Source organism: Purpureocillium lilacinum (assembly GCF_023168085.1).
Source record: "Purpureocillium lilacinum CBS 284.36 DNA, scaffold_3, whole genome shotgun sequence".
Classification (NCBI taxonomy): Eukaryota; Fungi; Ascomycota; class Sordariomycetes; order Hypocreales; family Ophiocordycipitaceae; genus Purpureocillium; species Purpureocillium lilacinum.
In genome coordinates, this window is record NW_027072113.1 from 2,763,439 (window position 1) to 2,782,203 (window position 18,765).

General features: G+C 58.3%; 6 protein-coding genes and 1 non-coding gene across 7 annotated transcripts; 5 read left to right on the forward strand and 2 right to left on the reverse strand.

Annotated features, from left to right (window-relative positions):
- Positions 1–213: 213 nt before the first annotated feature.
- On the forward strand, positions 214–3,915 carry PLICBS_004408 (uncharacterized protein; the record flags this gene model as incomplete). Its single annotated transcript, XM_018326857.2, has 1 exon — positions 214–3,915. One exon carries the CDS (start codon positions 214–216, stop codon positions 3,913–3,915), a length of 3,702 nt encoding a protein of 1,233 aa, XP_018174319.2.
- Positions 3,916–4,585: 670 nt separating this feature from the next.
- On the reverse strand, positions 4,586–4,704 carry PLICBS_r0009. Its single transcript, XR_010602340.1, has one exon. It is a non-coding gene; the product is annotated as a 5S ribosomal RNA (ribosomal RNA).
- A 326-nt stretch (positions 4,705–5,030) lies between these two features.
- Positions 5,031–6,404, forward strand: PLICBS_004409 (uncharacterized protein; the record flags this gene model as incomplete). Its single annotated transcript, XM_065600511.1, has 4 exons — positions 5,031–5,419; positions 5,496–5,895; positions 5,960–6,312; positions 6,362–6,404. 4 exons carry the CDS (start codon positions 5,031–5,033, stop codon positions 6,402–6,404), a joined length of 1,185 nt encoding a protein of 394 aa, XP_065456583.1.
- A 3,054-nt stretch (positions 6,405–9,458) lies between these two features.
- Positions 9,459–11,717, reverse strand: PLICBS_004410 (uncharacterized protein; the record flags this gene model as incomplete). The annotated part of the gene is made up of 3 exons (XM_018326247.2): positions 9,459–9,629; positions 9,698–11,430; positions 11,492–11,717. 3 exons carry the CDS (start codon positions 11,715–11,717, stop codon positions 9,459–9,461), a joined length of 2,130 nt encoding a protein of 709 aa, XP_018175999.2.
- Positions 11,718–12,717: 1,000 nt separating this feature from the next.
- Positions 12,718–13,605, forward strand: PLICBS_004411 (GTP-binding protein of the rab/ypt; the record flags this gene model as incomplete). The annotated part of the gene is made up of 5 exons (XM_018326246.1): positions 12,718–12,790; positions 12,849–12,868; positions 12,930–12,956; positions 13,008–13,199; positions 13,258–13,605. The coding sequence occupies 5 exons, from the start codon at positions 12,718–12,720 to the stop codon at positions 13,603–13,605; spliced, it is 660 nt and encodes a 219-aa protein (XP_018175998.1).
- A 796-nt stretch (positions 13,606–14,401) lies between these two features.
- On the forward strand, positions 14,402–16,650 carry PLICBS_004412 (formation of crista junctions protein 1; the record flags this gene model as incomplete). The annotated part of the gene is made up of 3 exons (XM_018326245.2): positions 14,402–14,515; positions 14,588–16,546; positions 16,606–16,650. 3 exons carry the CDS (start codon positions 14,402–14,404, stop codon positions 16,648–16,650), a joined length of 2,118 nt encoding a protein of 705 aa, XP_018175997.2.
- A 542-nt stretch (positions 16,651–17,192) lies between these two features.
- PLICBS_004413 (uncharacterized protein) lies at positions 17,193–18,713 on the forward strand (the record flags this gene model as incomplete). Its single annotated transcript, XM_018326244.2, has 1 exon — positions 17,193–18,713. One exon carries the CDS (start codon positions 17,193–17,195, stop codon positions 18,711–18,713), a length of 1,521 nt encoding a protein of 506 aa, XP_018175996.2.
- Positions 18,714–18,765: the final 52 nt, after the last annotated feature.

Below are 18,765 nucleotides of genomic sequence, written 5' to 3' on the forward strand. Positions count from 1 at the left end.
CCCTCTACTGGCAAGCTCTACGGGAGAGGTCCGACCGCCCGCCTCCGTCGCAACCCCAGTTCGCAGTGGGGAGCTCTGGCTCAACATCACCTCACCGCAACCTACCACCACCCACCGCCCAGGGCACGACGCAGCCATGTCGCACTGCCACTGAAGACGCTTGCCGAGCTACAGACGACTCTCGCCGCTGCAGCATGCGTCCGCCTTGCCGTCATGGCAGACCACGATGCCGCGCAGGCCCCGACCAATGGCCACAGGCTGTTGACGCCTGAGAGTCGCTCAAGAGCCAGCTACGAGACGGGCGAGTCGAGCGCCACGGGCAGTCTGCGCGATGCGACACCTTCGTCGTCGGACCGCCGTCTGCTCGAGGTGCCTCGCACCGACGACCTGCCCCGGAGCTTGAGCCCCGACTACGATCGTCTCGCCAGCACCGCGCCGATACCACGAGGGGCGAGCCTCCGAAGGAAGATTCGACCTCGTTCCGGCGGCGGGTTTCTGCTGCAGGACAAGGTCGCCGCGCACCGAGACCTAAGTCATCGACACTCTGTCCGCGAATCGAACCATCACAAGGCGAGAGCGTCGCCCGCGCCGCGCACTCCCGAGTCCTCACGAGCCAGAGCCGACCGAGGAAACAAACCCAGAGAATCCTCCGATGCTGGGTCTGGGCGCAGCGCGAGATCGCCCAACGGCTCGCGGGGTAAATCGCCCGCAGCCTCGCCGGGAGAGGAACTCGACGATCCCTACTCGCAATCGCCGCTGCCGAAGCAAAACGCAGCCGGGCTCGATGTCGATTCCGCACAGATTGTGCACATGGCCCTCAACCTTTCCGAATCTCGCAGACTCGCGGCGCGCCGCAACGTCTCGCGCGGGACGCCACCGAGACTCGCACCCGTACCGGACGGCAGCTCTGGCAGTGCCTTGCGGCAGCACTTGCAGCAGCAACGCCGAACATCGAGAAACCTAAGCCCGAGGCCCGGTCAAGCCCTTTCGCCTAGGGTATCGTCCGGCGCGGCATTGGGAACACCTTTGCAGGCATCGTTTGATGCAGGCCACGACGCCCAGTACCGATACCATTTCTCCCCATCGACTTTGGCACGAGCGCAAAAGGCAAAGGAGCACCTGGAGCTCATGGCGCAATACAGGCGGCTCTTGGAAACGCTACCGCCCCTGAAACCTGGCTTCGAACGGCAAATGACGGCCATCAGCCCACCAGCTACGGCAGTCGCCAGCCGAGGCATCAAGTTTGGATCACGCGATCCGCCACCGCCGGCTCTCGGCCGCCAGTACAACCCCTTGCAATACATCCGCAATCGCAAGATACGAGCGCGGGAGCGCAAGGTTATCGACGGAGAGCGGCAAGGATTCGGAGATGTCGAGGGCGTCCGGTTGTGGGTGGACAAGGTCTATTCACGATCGTCATCCGTCGACTCAACCGCAGAGGGAGATGTATTCTCGATGCCCCTGTACCCTGGTGCCGACGAGGCAGAGTCTCAAGCGTCGCCAGATGCCAACTCAAAAGCGGTGACCCGTGTCCGCCGCCCACGCGTTGACTGGTTCATCGAGCCATGCGACATGATTGCTGACGCGTACTGGCTGGAACGAAACGACCATAAGCACCTTATCGAGGACCGCCAGTGGCGCAAGATCTTCCCTCCGCCAGCTGAGCTGTCCCGGCCGGCGACCCGGGAAGCCGAGGACAAGTCCTTCCTTGCTGCCCTAGACGCAGACACCGCTCAAGATCCGCGAGGCGCGAAAATCACAAAGGTAGACACGGGCATGTCTCAAGGCAGCACCAAAGACCGGGCCAAACAAAAGTTTCAGAACATGCGGGCATTCCCGCACCGGCACACTGGTTCCATTCCAGTTCATCATCACGACTTCTTGCGGCTCACGAGGGACTCTGCGTCGGACCTGTCAGAAAGTGAGAATGAAGGTCACGATGATATTCGGCGAAAAGCCAAGGTTGGCAGGCGTGGGACTATCTCGAGCGACGCCAACGACCTGCTGGAGAAACAGATGCTGGAAATGGTCGCAAAGGAGGCTCGCGAACGTGACCAGGCCGAATCTGCCATCGAGCCAGATAATGCCATCTCACCGATGGCCACGATACCCGAAAAGTCTGCCTTATCACCGCCACCTAGTCGCTTTCATAGTAGACAGGGCTCTTTGGCGGATGCCAGCGATTCGGATGGCAGAGGCGCCCTGAACATATCACGGCTGCCTTCGGCACCCCAGCATCAGCAGGCCCGTCACGATGATGCCCCGTCGAGGAAGGCGCTTCAGAAAGTCTCTTCGATGCCTACGTCTCCAGAGCTCCGCCCGTCCAAAGATGGAGGGGAGCCTGGCCTCGTCAGCACGCAGCTTTCGCCTTCGTGGAGTCGTGCTGGGTCACCGCCTAGAAATCCGCTCAGCAAGATCAGGCATATCATGCGAGACAAGAATGGAGATCTCGCAAACTCACCCTTGGTATCCGAGCTGGGTCAGGATGGAGATTATCGCATATCGACCACAGAGCTCGACGTGACGCCGGACAAGGCTGCCGTGCCGGATAGACGTCGGTCCAGCCCAACCAAAAAGTCAACATCCGAGCGAACGTCGGAACCGTGGCGAACGCATCGAAGCTCGGGAAGTCTACGTCTGCGTCCGGAGGACCAAAGCCGCCGCGGGATGTTCAAAGGTCCTCGGATCGATACTGTCATTCGAGGAGGCGTCTCCAAGCTGGGGGATATGCTCTGGAAGAAGGAGGGATCGGGCGAATCTCAGCCGGAAATGGAATCGACTGACGAATCGGAAAGTGAGCGGGCGAGAGGGCGCCAGAGAAGTTCCCTGTCGTTGTCTGGAAAGGAAAACAGTGCGACACCTGATGAGAACCGCCAGCTGCCGAAGCATTTCCTGGACGCAATGCCCGAGTTCAATCACGCCCCCGGACACTCGCGCAGCACAGGAGATGTGACGCCATCGGGATCCGCGAACCACAGCCGCAAATCATCGCGTTTCGACCTTCTCAAACCTCCGCGGATCGACCCGAGAAGCGCGTCATCGTCAATATCGCCGCCCAGCATCAGGAGAGGGCGCCTCGGAGACTCGGACGTGTCCGAGTCAGAGTCAAGGCACGGGAGCGTTTCAGACCAAGTCCGCGATGCGGATAAGAGGTTGAATGATGCTCTTGCACCACCGACATACGATGAGGACGGCCGCCGGCAGAGTCGACACTGGTCAATCGCGGACAAAGAGTGCTCTACCGAGCAGGCCCAGTTGTCGAGGCGTGAGATTGCACGCATGAAGGCACTCATCTTGAGCTCTGGTATCAAGGCCTTGGAGATCAGCAGGCGGGCGAATGAGTTTCACAAACCGTTCGGCCATCAGAGTCTGGCCGCCAAGGGGGCGCCTGTGGGAACGACCTGTGCTGGATTTGGGTGGTCTGACATTGCCCAACTCAGCGACGACAAGCAGCTCTCGACACGGAAGGTCACGTTCTGCGAGTTATACCCACTGGCAGCGCAATGCCTCGGAGGCGCCATCCAGGCGTCGGGCCAGCGGTGGCAAGTGTCTGCCGACCGCTTCGCGCACAGGACGAGTCCCGATCTGCAGCAGCGCATCGGCGAGATGCGCTCCCGCTTGGTCGACGACCTATCCGAGATGGCGCGCGCGGCAGCCGACCAGGCTGATGAAACGGGCAGAGACCTCGCGCTCGGGCAGCCACTCAAGGTGAAGCACGTGGTCGACGTCATCGAGAAGATGATGCGCAGGAGGCGTCGCCGATTACGCTGGCTGCGCCGCGCCCTGTGGCTCACGGTCGAGTGGCTGCTCGTCGGGTTCATGTGGTACGTCTGGTTCGTCGTCATGATCCTGCGCATCTTCCTCGGCGTGGGCAAGGGAGTATGGAGGGGAGTCAGATGGCTGTTGTGGCTGTAGCCGTTCTCGTTGAGACACGACGGAGTATATGTTGGCCTCGTGGACGTGGCTGCAGCCTGTGTAGGGGTTGTTTTTGTTTTTGGATGACTGCATAGATCGTGCTTGGATCGTTGCGTTGATACCCAACCTTTCATCTTTTTTTTTTCTTGAGTTTCTTTCATGTCGCCTTTCGGTCACATCATCGTCAACTAGCCTTTTCTTTTCTTATTTACTTGTCAAAACAGGAGGTGCGGAGGAGGGAAGCATCTGTTGTATTAGAATGCAGTCTCTCACACTTAGTCATAATAACGGCTGTAATGTCTTCACCTCGTGCTACCTCACGTTCTAGATCTTCTCAGCATGATGGCAGGGAGTTGACGAAACCGATCGCCCATGGAAGATTGAGGGGGGTTGCTCTGCGGTTGCGAAGTCACCGACCGACGAGCCCATTTAATTACGCGCCCAGCTCTCAAACTCACGCGCGCCATGTCGTCGCCTGCTAGCTTGATCGAACCAGCGACCGCACCGAGCAGCAGCTACGCCGACAACCCGCAACGACAACACACATGCCCGGGCGAAGCTCGACGCTGGCCCGCGCGAAATGGAAGAAAAATTAACAGCGTGCAACATTCTTCGCCATATAGTATGGCACAAAGAAGAACTGAATGGCAAAAAAAAAAAAAAAAAAGAAAACATACAACACTGGGTGTTCGCTGGTCGTCACCGTCCCAGCTACTAATCCAGCGCTCACCAACTTGTCCTGGGAGATCGGACGGGATCCCGATTTTTATGGTGGCTCTGGTCGTATGTATGAATGAGCCGAACGTAACAGAACTATATGCTTTCTCAGCGGCATGCATGCGACCTGCGGCAGCCTCGATGACAGTGACACTGGACCCTGGTCACATTCAAATGGTGGTATCGAGACTTCAGCGCAGGGCTGACATGCATCAAGCCAGCTGGGCATGCAAGGCATACCCCGCACGGGTGCCTGGCATCAAAGGTTTCTTCAGGCCTGATACTGGATTGATGCGATCCCACTGTGTCCCATCTTGATTGTCTGTCGAGCAACGCCGTCTGGCGCCCTGGCGTTCAGAATGGAGGCTCTCGCAGCTTTTGGACTAGCATGCAATGTCATGCAGGTCATCAATTTCGTGCACGAGGCAGCTCAAGTCGGAAAGACCATTTACGATACAGGGAGCCTGGATCCTAGCTTGGCCGACACCACCGAAGACCTGACCAAGAGTTTAGAAGGATTGAAGACGGCGATGGACAAAGCCCCCGTGCCTTTGACAAAGGACGACCAAGAGTTGCTCGAAATTGCCGAAGGGAGCCTCAGTACAGCAGCTGATCTGAGAGCAGAGCTGGACAAGATTTCCGGCTCATTATCCAAGGGCAAGGCGGCTGCTGCGTTTCGAGCATGGCTGAAGGCAGCCACAGGAGGCAGAAGACGGATAGAGAAACTCGACAAGATTATGCGCTCTCGTCAAGCTGTTCTCGAGACCAGACTCCTTATTCGACTCTGGTAAGTCTACAACCTGAGCTGACAACGGCTGATCCACACTAAAGCGAACAGAGGCTGCTGACACATTTCTACACAGTACCAAGACCGATGCCATTCTCATCCAGAATCGGGATGATTTCAACAGCCTGAATGCAGTCTTGCAAGGCTTCGTCCAGGCCCGCGGACGCGATCAGACATCCCTCGACAAGCTCATCCTAGAGAAGTCAGCTTCACTGACGGCACATGTTAGCAACGAAGTGGCACAACTGCAACTGGCGACCGCAAGAAACATTGCATCTGAGTCTTCGAGAATGCAAGGACACATCAACTCGCAGATGGAGCACCTGATGCGCGCGGAAGCCGCAGTGAGGGACCAAGAAAGACTTTCTGAGAGCCTGGTATACCCGAGCATGAACGAACGGAAAAACAGCATTCAAAGGCCCCATGAAGATAGTTTTGAATGGATATTCCACCCGGAATACCTTGATGCGAGAGAGGTAGGAATGCCAATCGCAAAACCACTTACCGGTAGCCCTCCGAGCTGACTTGAGTACCTCACAGACCGAAGACTGGACTTTCGAGAGAGAATCTCGACGCTGGGATGACTTCAAAACATGGCTTCATACTGAAGACGAACAGCCATATTGGATCCGTGGCAAAGCCGGCTCCGGGAAGAGCACTCTCATGAAGTTCCTCATTACGCATCCGGAGACGAAGGCTACTCTAGATGCTTCGCAACCAAGTTCTGTTGTCGTTTCCCATTTTCTCTGGGCCCTTGGACAAGCACTTCAGAAAAGCATCAAGGGCATTTTCTGCTCGTTGCTCCATCAGCTTCTTCTTGAGGACCAGGGGCTGCCTAATCAGGTCTTGGAGACATTTGCCTACGCGAGGCTCAAGAGGAGCACCAGTGACTGGTCAAGCGAGGAGCTAGAGACTTTGCTTGTCTATGCATTATCGGCACAGCCACGCCATGTTTGCATTTTTCTCGACGGCCTTGACGAGCTAGATCATCGAGAGGATGGGGCAGCATTAATTGGACTTGTTCACCGACTGTGCGCCATCAAAAACGTACGGATGTGTCTTTCGAGCCGACCAGAGGCTCTTCTGGAGAAGCATCTTGAGGCGTGCCCAGGTCTCCGGGTGCAAGACTTGACGGGTCTCGACATTGAAAACTACATCAGGGATATCCTTGGGGATCTATTCGTCAACAACTCAAGACTACTCTCTGAGTTTATCGGACAGGTCTGCCGCAAGGCTGAAGGCGTTTTTCTATGGGTGGTCTTAGCTCTGAGGAGCATACGAACCGGAATATTTAATGAGGACGACCCAGTCGAACTGCAACGCCGCCTTGAGTTGCTACCAAACGAACTGCACCAGCTTTACCAGCATATGTGGCAACGCCTCAACGATAGCGAACCAATCTACCGGAAGGAAGCTGCCCAACTCTTCAACATCGCGCTTGCGGCTCTGGATCTCAACATGTGGACCTTCGGCGAGGACCTTCCGCCAAAACAGTTGACCCTAGCATTCTCTCCGTCACTTGCAGCAGATATTCTACAAGAAGACTGTAACCTCGAGGCATTACTGGAAAACTTGGACCACGCTTGTGAAAGGACCGTAAGCCGTCTGAGATCACGATGTGCTGGACTCCTGGAAATCCGACACGCCGGATACTCCGGCAAGGGGGAAGTCTGCTTCATCCACCGCTCCGCTGAAGAATTTCTGCTGGGTACCGCAGAGGGTCAGCAAATACTGGAAGCCGATGACGCACCAAAGGAAACTCACGTTTTCAACCTCGCTCGGGCCTCCCTTGCCCGAATAAAAACGGACATGCATGATATCCCCAGCGACGTTGAGGCAAGTCTTAGCTCCAACCATGCCGAGGAAGCGCCGGAGGAGACATTCATGTTCAATATTAACCCCAAGAAGCATTGGTCAGTACTCCGTCATGCTCGCGAAGCTTTCGTGGAAGAGAGACGACTTTCAGACGAGAAGGTCACACAGTTCCTCGAGCTGTCAAAAGCCTTATATGAATCGAGCAGGTGGGACTCTTCCTTCCTTAATGATCGATCCGCCAGGCCAGCACCAGACTTCTTGGGACTCGCAGCCTCTGTCGGCCTCTTAAAGTACGTCTCTACCGAGTTAGCACGTCTCGAAGCAGAGTCGTCAGATACTATAAGGGTATCAAATCGCTACAAGAATTACCTCTTGAGAGCTACCTGCGCAGGTTGTGATCACGGCGTACCCGATGGCGCATCGAGATTCATGTGCTCAGCTCTCGACCTGCATAAAGCACCGCCATTGGATGTGAGCCCGTGTCACATCATCCTTAAGGGCCGTATGCGTTGCTACATGAGATCGAGTATTCTCACGAATTTCCTCGAAACAATGTTCGATTCCAATGACATCCCCTTGGAAAACCTGGTCCCCATCCTGATAGACTTGCTTGACGCAGGATGCAGTTTATCCGATCGCTCAGTAATCAGGATCTGCGGCGGAGTCTTTGATGAACCTGCCGTGGCAGGTGATGACGAACCATGGGTAATCATTCACGGATGGGGTGACACCAGCCCGTTTCCAATTACCCTCTTCGCGGAGGTCAGCGTGTCGTTTCAGTTGAATTTGTGGCTGCTGTGGGCAATTCAAGAGTTGCCAGAACTTCCAGGCCTATCCGAAATTTGTACCATGATGGAGAGAGCAACTACGACGATGTTTGCAAAGCCCCTTGGAATCGTCTTTTCGGACCCCCAGGAGCACCTCCAGACACATGATTTGCGAGTTTCAATCCCATCCGCAACAACTGACAGCAAATTGATCCTAGAATGTTTGAGCCACGTCCAGATCCCCGATGATGGTCCCAGTTGGCAACGCTATTTCATATTTCCTGGCCTCTGCAATCGACTCAAGCGCATAGGGGAAACAGTGCCACCTAGCACCTTTCGTGATTTCGAGCAGTCTCTCGTTGAAGCCGGATATCTCATTTCGGTAGAGGAATTGCGGAAGACGTGGCCACCAAGGCCGTATTCACCGGAACCCGAAAGTTCTGAGATTGGTGGTTGACACGAGTTCATTCTTTGATATGGGCTTACACGTGATTTGAAAGAGCATCATTGCACAAGGTGGAAAGCGGTAAGTTCAGGCTTGATGGAAACGATCAGACTTTATTTCAGCGAGAAGGCTTCCTCATGTTCGGACAGCAACCCCGCTTGGAAGATGAAGCCTTGTCGTCTGCAGCCGCAGACTCCCTCGCCGCAGCCAGCTCCTGCTTGCGACGGCACTCTTCGCTGCAGAGCTTGAACGCGAGGTGTCCCGTGAGGTTTACTGGAATTTGCTTCACGCCCTTGCTGCACCTACCGAGCTCGCCACGTCCCTTGCTCCCCGCCTCGCGGCAGATCTTGGGCTCCTGGCGGCCATGATGTACGCGCTTGTTGCACTGAGGGCACTTTTGCATCCAGATTCCGAGAACGCACATCTTCCTTGCTCTTTCTCCGGGTCGTAGGAGACTGTGGCAGTGACGGGAATTGAGCGTGTCTATGGAGGGGGACTGTTTCGGCTCGACAGGAATGTGTTGCGAGTTTGGCTTGGCGGTTGCAGGTGCGGTTGCGGTTAGTCCATGTCGTTTCGAATCGCCGGAAGGGAGTCAATACCAGATTATATACGTGGGTATGGAGTACGAGAGAAGAGGTTCGCAATGAGTGTTCAGGTGGCCATACACCTACCTCCCCTGTTCTGATGAGGTTCGCGCCCGATGCACCGCTCTGTCAAAGGACCAGTCCGGTTGGGCAAGAGACTTGCAACAAACAACTTATTCAGTGCCGTGCGACGACTCTGTGCCTCAGCCACAAAGACATATCATGAACACAGAATGAATTCAGGGAATGTACGGGGAAATCTTGGATTGCAACGGTCAGGCCTCTGTTTCTCTCTCTAGTTCCCGGCGCAACGGCGCTTCTATAAGTTCTATTCAGAACAGAGCCTACAGGGACAACATAGTAAGAGCCAGGAAAAAGGCTATTAAAGAAGGGAGCAAAAGTTTGTGTGGTAAAGACCAGAGCGGCGGTTATTCAATCCTCTTCTTTCCTTCCTCGGCGTTGAGGTAGCGAGCGGTGCTGAGCCCTCTCTCGTGCCGCGTCACAAACGGTCCGATGACGGCATCCTTGCGCGCCTTGGAGAAGTGCTCTGTGTAGCCATCGACAGCAAAGTGACGAGGGTTCAGGCGTGGCCAGTTGACCTAGGACAAAGCGGGTTAGCCAACATGCTCTGGGCAAAAGACATTTGGGGCTTGCGAAGGTCACTTACATAGAGCATGCCGTGAGTCCAGACAAAATAAAAGCAGTACGCAGCCACAGCACTCCAGAAGAGGATAAAGACGCGCATAGGGAGAACTCTCGCGTCCGGGTCGCGCTTGGTAAAGATGCCGACGAGGACAATAAAGACGCTGAACGCCAGCACATAGGGTATGGATTGGATCATCAGCGGACGCCTGTCCACGAAGACGAGGTTTGTGCCAATGTTAGTCTCCCCTGGCTGGTAGGCGCCCAGAAACAGGTCAAAGGAGTCCTGACGCGGACCGTCTCTAAAGTTGTTGAGATAGTAACGCGTGACGCCGATCCGTGCGTCTTGCAAAGCGCCAACCTTTGTGCGCTTTCCCGTGCGGGTCACGTCCGTCTTCATAGCGCCGGTGCCCGAGTAGGAGGAAGAGACGACGTCGGCATTGTCGGCCCAGATATTGCGGAAGATGTGCTCGAAGGCCGGGTCCTCGTCCCGGAAAGAGGAGCCGTGGGCCATGAGGCCAGCCTGCTCGAAAATGCGGTCCAAAACATGGCGGCCAAAGATGCTCTGGACGACGTTGGTCCGATCGAGGCAGTCCATGCAGTTGGTACGCATGACGCTGGTCTGGAGGCTGCGGGCATCGATCCGTCCGTCGACGTTGGCGGGTGTGTCGACACCACGAAAGTAGCCCTGGGCGGCGAGCGCCTCCTGGAGCTTATCGACGAGAGCGTACGCCTTGTGCATCTTCATACCCTTGGTCTCGGTGTGATAGTCAAAGTAGACGTAGTGCAGACGGTCAAACAATTGCTGCTTCGACCCTGGCTGGATCGTGGTGAACTTCTCGTCAGTCAGCCGGTCGGCCTCATGATGCTCCCTCGGGCCGGAGACCAGCGCCTCCACCATTTTCTCGTACGACTCCTTAACCCTGCATTCTCGGCCCTTCTGGTTGACGAGGTTGATGAGGTAGTTGTCGCCGTAGATGCGGATCTGCTCATCAAAGTGCTTCACCGCGGCCGGAGCGGCAGCCTCGGTGCTGCGAACCTGCAGCTTGGGGACGTAGCGCAGGCTGTTTATCTCGGACCAGTAGGTCGGGACACTTCCTCGGGTCTGGACGTAGGACATTATCTGCATCTCCTGCCCAGCCGAAGCGCCAAACTTGCCGCTCTGCATATCGGTGCTGCCAGCAAAGCCACCCAGGCCGCTACTGCTATCGTTCAGGATGACAACCTGTTCCGTCTCGTTGTAGTTTGCGACGTGACCGTCCTCATCCACGCCACGGGTAAAGTATCTCGTGCCACCGCGGTAGCGCGATCTCCGGGAAATCAGAATCAGCGTCAAGGGTGTGTTCTTGAAGCGAGTGGGCTTGATCTCCAACATGCCGAATATGCATGGCAGGATGTATGGATCGATTGCGGGCTGCGAGCCGGGCTGGCTTCTTGAGCCTCGTCTGCGAAACTCTATGAGGTCGGTTTGCAGGTACTTGTTGAAGAAAAAGCGATCGTCCGCTCTCATCCACAGCGGGCTGGCGGGGTCGGCCTGCGATTGGCGCTGGAAGGAGTTTGTGAGGTCGATCGAGTACGAAAAGTACATGGGCCCGTTCTGCAGGAACGTCTTGAGAAGGCCGATGAAGGTGTCCTCGTCGGGGTCGTGGATCTGACGCTCGCGCATGGGAAGGATCTCGGTCGCGAGCACTTTGTACACCATGTGGCCTTTGAGGCGGCCCATGGGCTGGGCTTTGCTGATGACTATGACATACTTGTCTACACGGCAGATTAGTTTTGCGCCCGCGCCGCGCCAGGGGACAGGACGAGTTGGACCAACCTAGCCGCAGCTGGATGATGCCCAGGATGCCAGCAACGCTCGAGACACGCGAGGCGCGCTTTCCTGCCTGGAGGGCAGGGTCTGCTAGACGAACGTCGCCAGTCGGCCTATCGATGAGGAGCGCCGGCGCATCGGGCGACGAGGGCGAAGTGAAGGTGTAGGCATCGTTGGTGACCTTGATGTTGACGTCCCGGTAGGGGAGCTTGGATGCGGCAAGGGGCGCCATTGCGAACGGGCAGAGCGGCCAGAATTGGCGCCGGTGGTGTGTAAGCTATGTGAGGATCGCAACTCGCGATGGGTTTCTGCGGTGTTACGTCGTGCTTGCGCCCATGCGAAGCGGTGCGGGTTGGGGTTGTGGAATTGATGAGAGAGTGAGCTTTGGGGACGCAGCGGCGATGATGCCAACGAAGCTCACCACCCGGAGCCCGACTAGAGCGGGTTGGCGTGTTCCTGGTACCACAGCCCACCTGCGAACCCGCTGCGGGATTGTCGTCACAGCGGCAGCACAAAGGGCATAGTGGGCCGGGGGCAGGCCCTGAAGAGGAGAGCCCAGCACTGGAGGCACCGGGCACCTCAGGCATGAGGCGGGTCCCCTGCCTGGCCCGGGCGCTCAGGAACCGGCTTGCCACTGGGACTGCCCGGACCTCGGGGCCATTGGCTTGCGAAGTGTCCGGCGCTGACATTTGATTGAGGCGCTGCCCTGGGCTCGCCCCAGAGGGGCTTGGATGCTTACCTAATACGGCGGCGGCGGCGGCGGGTGCTGGCGGCGGCACTGCCTGCTGCCAGGACTTGTACAAAGCTGGAAGTACAAGCGCTGGGCTGGGCGCGGCGCAGGTGACCTCCCCCAAGCCACCCCATCAGCGGACCACCTGGGCATCCACCATCCAGTCCGCCGGAAGCACCGCCATTCAACCATCCGCCCATCCATCCTCCTGGAAGCCTGACGTGTGTTCGTACGTACGCCTCCAGGCACTCGCCCACGACCACCATCCACCTCCGCCGCGACGTCGCCGCCACCGCACAAGACGGACCTGTCGCTCGCAACAACGCTCCGATACTCTCTTCGACCCCCGCCGCCGCACGAACCATCTCCAGCGTATCCCGCAAGCGACCCGCATTCGCTCGTCGTTGGACCGCGATTGTTGAGCTGTTGACGCTCGCCGCCCGCCTCCCCGCCACACTCAGTCTCCATTTCGGCCCGTTGCGCACACCCAGAGCCAAGCAATATGGCAGCTCGAGGACCTGCCGGCGGTCGCGGCATGAACAGCCGCTTCGCGCAGTTCAAGCTCGTTCTGCTCGGTACGTCCGAATCTGCGTCTCGTCATCGGCGTCGTCACCCGCTAACATGTGCCAACAGGAGAGTCTGCTGTCGGAAAGGTGAACATTGTCGGCTAGCCTAAGGCCTGTGGTTGACTTGCTGACCGTGTACATGCTGCAGAGCTCAATAGTCCTGCGATTCGTCAAGGTATGATGGCCGACGAAGCTGCGGTGGGCTCGATGCTGACCGGCGACCCAGGACCAATTCGACTCGTTCAGAGAATCCACCATCGGCGCCGCTTTCCTCACCCAGACCATCTCTCTCGACGAGAACACCACAGTCAAGTTTGAGATCTGGGACACGGCCGGCCAGGAGCGCTACAAGTCGCTCGCGCCCATGTACTATCGCAACGCCAACTGCGCCGTTGTTGTCTACGACATTACACAATCCGTACGTCCTATCCCACCCTTCGCGGCACAGGTCGTATTCTAACCCGATTTTATCAAAGGCATCTCTGGACAAGGCAAAGGCATGGGTCAAGGAACTTCAGCGTCAAGCCAACGAAAACATCATCATCGCGCTCGCCGGCAACAAGCTGGACTTGGTCAACGAGCAACCCGACAAGCGGGCCATTCCCACGGCCGACGCCGAGGCCTACGCACGGGAGGCCGGCCTTCTCTTCTTCGAGACCTCGGCAAAGACGGCCGAGAACGTCCGCGAACTCTTCACTGCCATCGCCAAGAAGCTCCCTCTGGATCAGGTTGGCCCCAGGCATGCCCGCCCCGGTCAGCGACCCGGCGTCAACCTGACCCCCGAGAATGCCAACACCAACGTCAGCGGCCCGTGCAGCTGCTAAGTAATCTCTGCTACGCTTGTGGCTGCGCCCGGGCGGTATCGCTGGCCTCCTTGCACGCCTCGAATGCCTCCGTGGAATGATCGTCGGGTTAAGCTGAGGATAGACTGACAGCGGGCGACTGAGACTTGGCCTGCGCCTGTGTGCCCAAGTACGATGTATGTTTCTCGGAGTCCTGGGTTTGGAGGGTTGTTCATCGGCAGACATTTCTATTGCTTATTTGCCCTTTCCGTCTTAATATACACACTATATTCCCCGCCCACGGCTGGAGGCGGCTGCCTGAGATTGCCCTGGCGCGATTGTTCAGTGAGGTGGCGGGCGGTGACAGTCGGCAATGCGGCATTGGGGTCTCTCGTCGCTGTACATTGATTTATTCTAGGATATTAGAACTCTTCCCCAGCCCAAGGTGGTTATTCACGAGCTTTGACATTTGGTAGCGGCTCACTTGACTTGGCGAAGCGGGACCATCGGCTTGGCCGGATGCGCGCATTCAGACAAAGTGACCCGGCGTACGCTGCGCGCGTTATCACACATTACAGTGCACATATCCCGTGGTAATGTCACATGAATAGCTCGATTGTCGTTCTTATTTTCAGCCGCGCGGTGTGTCTTGTCTAAAGTTAATGGCCGCCGGGACATGAGGTGTGGTTGCGTCACTCCCGGTTCCTGCCGCAGCAAGGCCCGGAGCTTGCTTTAGCCGAACTTTTGCCTGAGCGTTTTTGTCTGCCGAACCATCACCAGACGCCGAGCTTCCACCTGCAAACCACACGTGCCATTGCCGGCCATTGAAATCCGCCCCATGCTGCGATCATCGCTTCGGACAGTGAGGGTGCTCGGCGGCAGGCCCGTTGCGGCGGCCGCCGTGCGCCAATGGCCCATTGCCGCGTCGCAGCGAGCTGGCCTCCTTGGCTCGGTAAGTCGACAAGCGCGCGCCTCCAGGGCGGTTCACATGCGGACATGAGGATGCTTACAATTGCTTGCGCAGCGCTCTTTCGCCGACCAGAGGAAACCGGGCGAGGACGCGTCGAAACCCCCGGTCTTGCCCGCCTCCGAGACCTTGAGCTCCGAGCGAAGCCCGCCGCCTGCTGACCTTGGTCAAGCGAAGCCCGAGGCCGCCAAGGACGTCCCTCTGACGCCGCCCACTCCGTCCGAAGCTGTCAACAGACAGGCAGATCCTGCGACGACTATTGACGATGTCGGCGAGTCTCGCGCCAAGCACGGCTCCATCGACCCGCTGGCCGGCGGCAAGCCCGAGCCGACGACCACGATTGATGAGGTCGGCGAGTCGACGGTCCTCCAGAGCAAGGTCCCGCCGCCGCCGCCGTCGTCGCCTAAGAAGAAGGGCTTCATTCGCAGATTGAGGAACTTTGTCTTCACTCTGATTCTCCTGGGCGCTGTTGGATTCGGCGGCGGTGTTTGGTACTCTCGTATCAATGACAACTTCCACGACTTCTTCACCGAGTACATCCCCTTCGGAGAGCAGGCTGTCCTGTATCTGGAGGAGATGGAGTTCAGGAAGCGCTTCCCCCAGGCTGCGGCGGCTGGCTCCAGGCCTCGCGACTCCAACGAGCAGGTCCGCATCCCCGCCCAGAGCGGCGCCTCATGGAGGGTTGCCGATAGCGGCGAGCCTGCTGGACGTCACTCGAGCGCCAACCCCGTGTCCAAGCTGTCCACCAAGCAGCCGGCGGCCAAGTCGCCAGACGAGCCCGCCAAGGCTGAGTCGCCAAAGCCTCCTGCCCAGGAGACTCAACCGGCTCCGGCCAAGGCCGTCGAGAAGGCCACGCCTCAGGTTACCGAGAAGTCCACGAAATCGTCCTCCGAGTCCTTCAAAGCACCCGAGGTCAACGAACCCTCCAAGTTCCCGCCTCTGGCACCTATCGATCTCATGGCGCTCCCCGATGCCAAGGAACCGGTTGTGCGTGACCTTGTTCACATGCTCAACGATCTGATCCTCGTTATCAACGCCGACAACGCCCACGGCAAGTACGGCACGACCATCAACAAGGCGAAGAACGAAATCACCAGAATTGGTGGCAGGCTCAAGGCCATGAAGGATGGCGTCGAGAAGAAGGCAGCCAACGAGGTCAAGTCCTCGATCGAGGAATTCGACAAGGCGGCCACCGAGCTTATCAAGCGTGTCGAGAACACCATGCTCGCGCAGGAGATTGACTGGCGCCGCGAGTTTGAGCAGGAGATGACCAAGGTGCGCGAGAGCTACGACGAGCGCGTCAAGCTCCTGCTTGAGCGGGAGAAGAAGCTCAACGATGAGAAGCTGCACAACCAGCTTTTGGAGCAGGCCGTGGCCCTCAAGAAGGAGTTTGTGCAAGACGTCAAGGATCGTGTTGAGCAGGAACGCGAGGGCCGCCTTGGCAAGCTGACAGAGCTCTCGTCGGCTGTCGCCGACCTGGAGAAGCTCACGACCGGGTGGAACGATGTCGTCGACTCAAACCTGAAGACGCAGCAGCTGCACGTCGCTGTGGATGCCGTCCGCGCGAGCCTCGAGGATGCCCAACACCCGCGTCCTTTCATCCGGGAACTCGTCGCTCTAAAGGAGACTGCCAACGACTCACCTGTAGTTGACGCAGCGATTGCTTCCGTCAACCCGTCGGCCTACCAGCGCGGTATCCCCACGTCGGCTCAGCTCATTGACAGATTCCGCCGTGTTGCCGGCGAGGTGCGAAAGGCCTCGTTGTTGCCGGAGGATGCCGGTGTCGCCAGCCACGCGTCCAGCTGGGTCCTGAGCCACGTCATGTTCAAGAAGGAGGGTCTCGCCGCGGGAGACGATGTCGAGAGCATCCTGACGCGGACTCAGACGTACCTGGAGGAAGGAGACCTGGACTCGGCGGCGCGAGAGATGAACGGCCTGCAGGGGTGGGCGAAGACGCTCAGCAAGGACTGGCTTGGCGAGGTGCGCAAGGTCTTGGAGGTGCAGCAAGCCCTCGACGTAAGTGTCCCTGGAGTCGCATTCGCATAAGAAATGGCATATCGCTAACAACGTTGCAGGTCATTGCCACAGAGGCACGGCTACAGAGTCTGAGGGTGGACTAAAAAGGCGGTCTTCTTTGTCCTGTATATTGGCTTGGGATGGGTGGCGACTAGAGGGCCGCAGGCCCGTGTACTAGATATGAATAGACACCGAAGACGGGATTTTTCGCATTGAAGAAGTTTTGACGAGCCAGATCCTTCGCAGCGACTTGCTTCCGTGCCTTGTCTTGACATGGTGTTGAGACCCGGTTCGTGTTAGTGGTGCCCCAGCGCAACACGGGACGTCATTTTAGATCGCCAGTGGCTCAGAGGGCGGCACGGAAACCTCTACTTTATGCCTCGCACTTTGTCCGTCCATCAACACGATCCAATCCGCGCTCGTGAAGAACACGCTCCAGCCATGATGACTGGCTGATAAGGGAACCCCTCTTTGTACGACCCTGTGCGTGAGACACAGCGAGGGGCTCATCGCGCAAGTCCTGTCCCGCCGCACACGCCCAACGATGACTGCAACCACGAGCCGTTTCTCGGCGTCTATCATCACGGCCAGTCGACCACGCATCTTTTTGAGAAGTTCGATCTCGCGGTCAAGAGCTACAGCCATAATGCATAGCCCCGGCAGCAACCACCGCCCGTTCAGCGCGTCGTCGCGCGGCTACCCGGAGGCGCTGGAGAAGCTCGCCCTGCTGCAGTCCAACCGCGCGACCACGCAGCTCTTCGACCAGCGCAAGACGCCGCGCGAGCTCAACGCCGCGGCCATCCCCGAGATGCTCGACTGGCTGCGTCGTGCAGGCTACCAGCCCGCGGACCTGGCGCGCCTGCGGCACATTCACGTCGCCGGCACGAAGGGCAAGGGCTCGGTGTGCGCGTACGCGACGGCCATGTTGCGCGAGCACTACGCTGGCGGCGAAGGAGATGGTAAAGGCAGCGTGGGCACGTACACGAGCCCGCACCTCGTCAGCCCGCGGGAACGCATCGCCATCGATGGGGAGCCCGTCTCGCAGGACGTCTTCGCCTCGGCCTTTTTCGAGCTGTGGGACCGGTTCACCGCATCAGCCATCGCGGGAGGCAGCACCATGTCCGCGGCAGAGGCCGAGGGCCCCGCGACGAAGCCCTTTTTCTTCCGGTTCATGACGATCCTCGCGTGGCACATCTTCCTGACACGCGGGGTGCGCAACGTGGTGCTCGAGGTCGGCATTGGCGGCGAGTTCGACGCCACAAACGTCGTGCCCGCCGAGGCCGTCTCCGCGGCCGTCATCACGCAGCTGGGCATCGACCACGTCGCCATGCTAGGCGAGACGGTCGAGGAGATTTCGTGGCACAAGGCGGGCATACTGAAGCCCGGTGTGACGGGGTTCACGAGGCGGCTGGACGGTCAGCCTGATGTCATGGACGTGCTGCGCAAGAGGGCGGCCGAGAAGAACGCCACGCTGGTGGAAGTCGACGATGAGGCTGTTGAGCGCTGGGCTGGCGTGGAGGGCACCCTGAAGGGCGCGTTTCAGAAATACAATCAGGCGCTGGCCGTCATGGCCGTGCGGAAGCACATAGGCTTGCAGGACAGCAGCCCTGAGGCTGCGTTGCGGGACCTATCGCCGGAGCTCATCCGCGGACTACAAACCGCGAGGCTACGGGGGCGATGCGAGGTCGTGGACCAGGAGGACGCGACGTGGCTGCTGGACGGGGCGCACACGCGGGAGAGCCTCGACGAGGTGGTACGATGGCTCGCCGCGTCGATACAGCCCGGCGAGAAGCTGACGCTCGTCTTCAACCAGCAGGAGAGAGACGCCTCAGAACTGCTGAAATCTTTCCTCGCGAGCGTCAGGCAAGAGACGGGCGGCCGGGGAGACGTATTTAGCCATGCGCTGTTCACGCGAAACGACCACTCGCGGCCGCCGCCCGGGGATGGCGTCGACTTGAGCGTACAAGACGCAGCGGAGGCAATGATGAAAAGGCTGGTTCCAGACTGCCAGACGCAGAAAATGACCAACATAGAGGATACGGTCGCTGAGGCAAGGCGCATCGCGGAGCAGCAACGAGCTGGGGCGAAGCCAAAGGTGCTAGTCACGGGCAGTTTGCATCTTGTAGGTGGTATCCTGCGAGCCTTGGAGCCCGACGTTCTATTGTAGACAAGTCTGTCAGGTTATTCATATACCCATATACACGGCCCGACTTCCACCT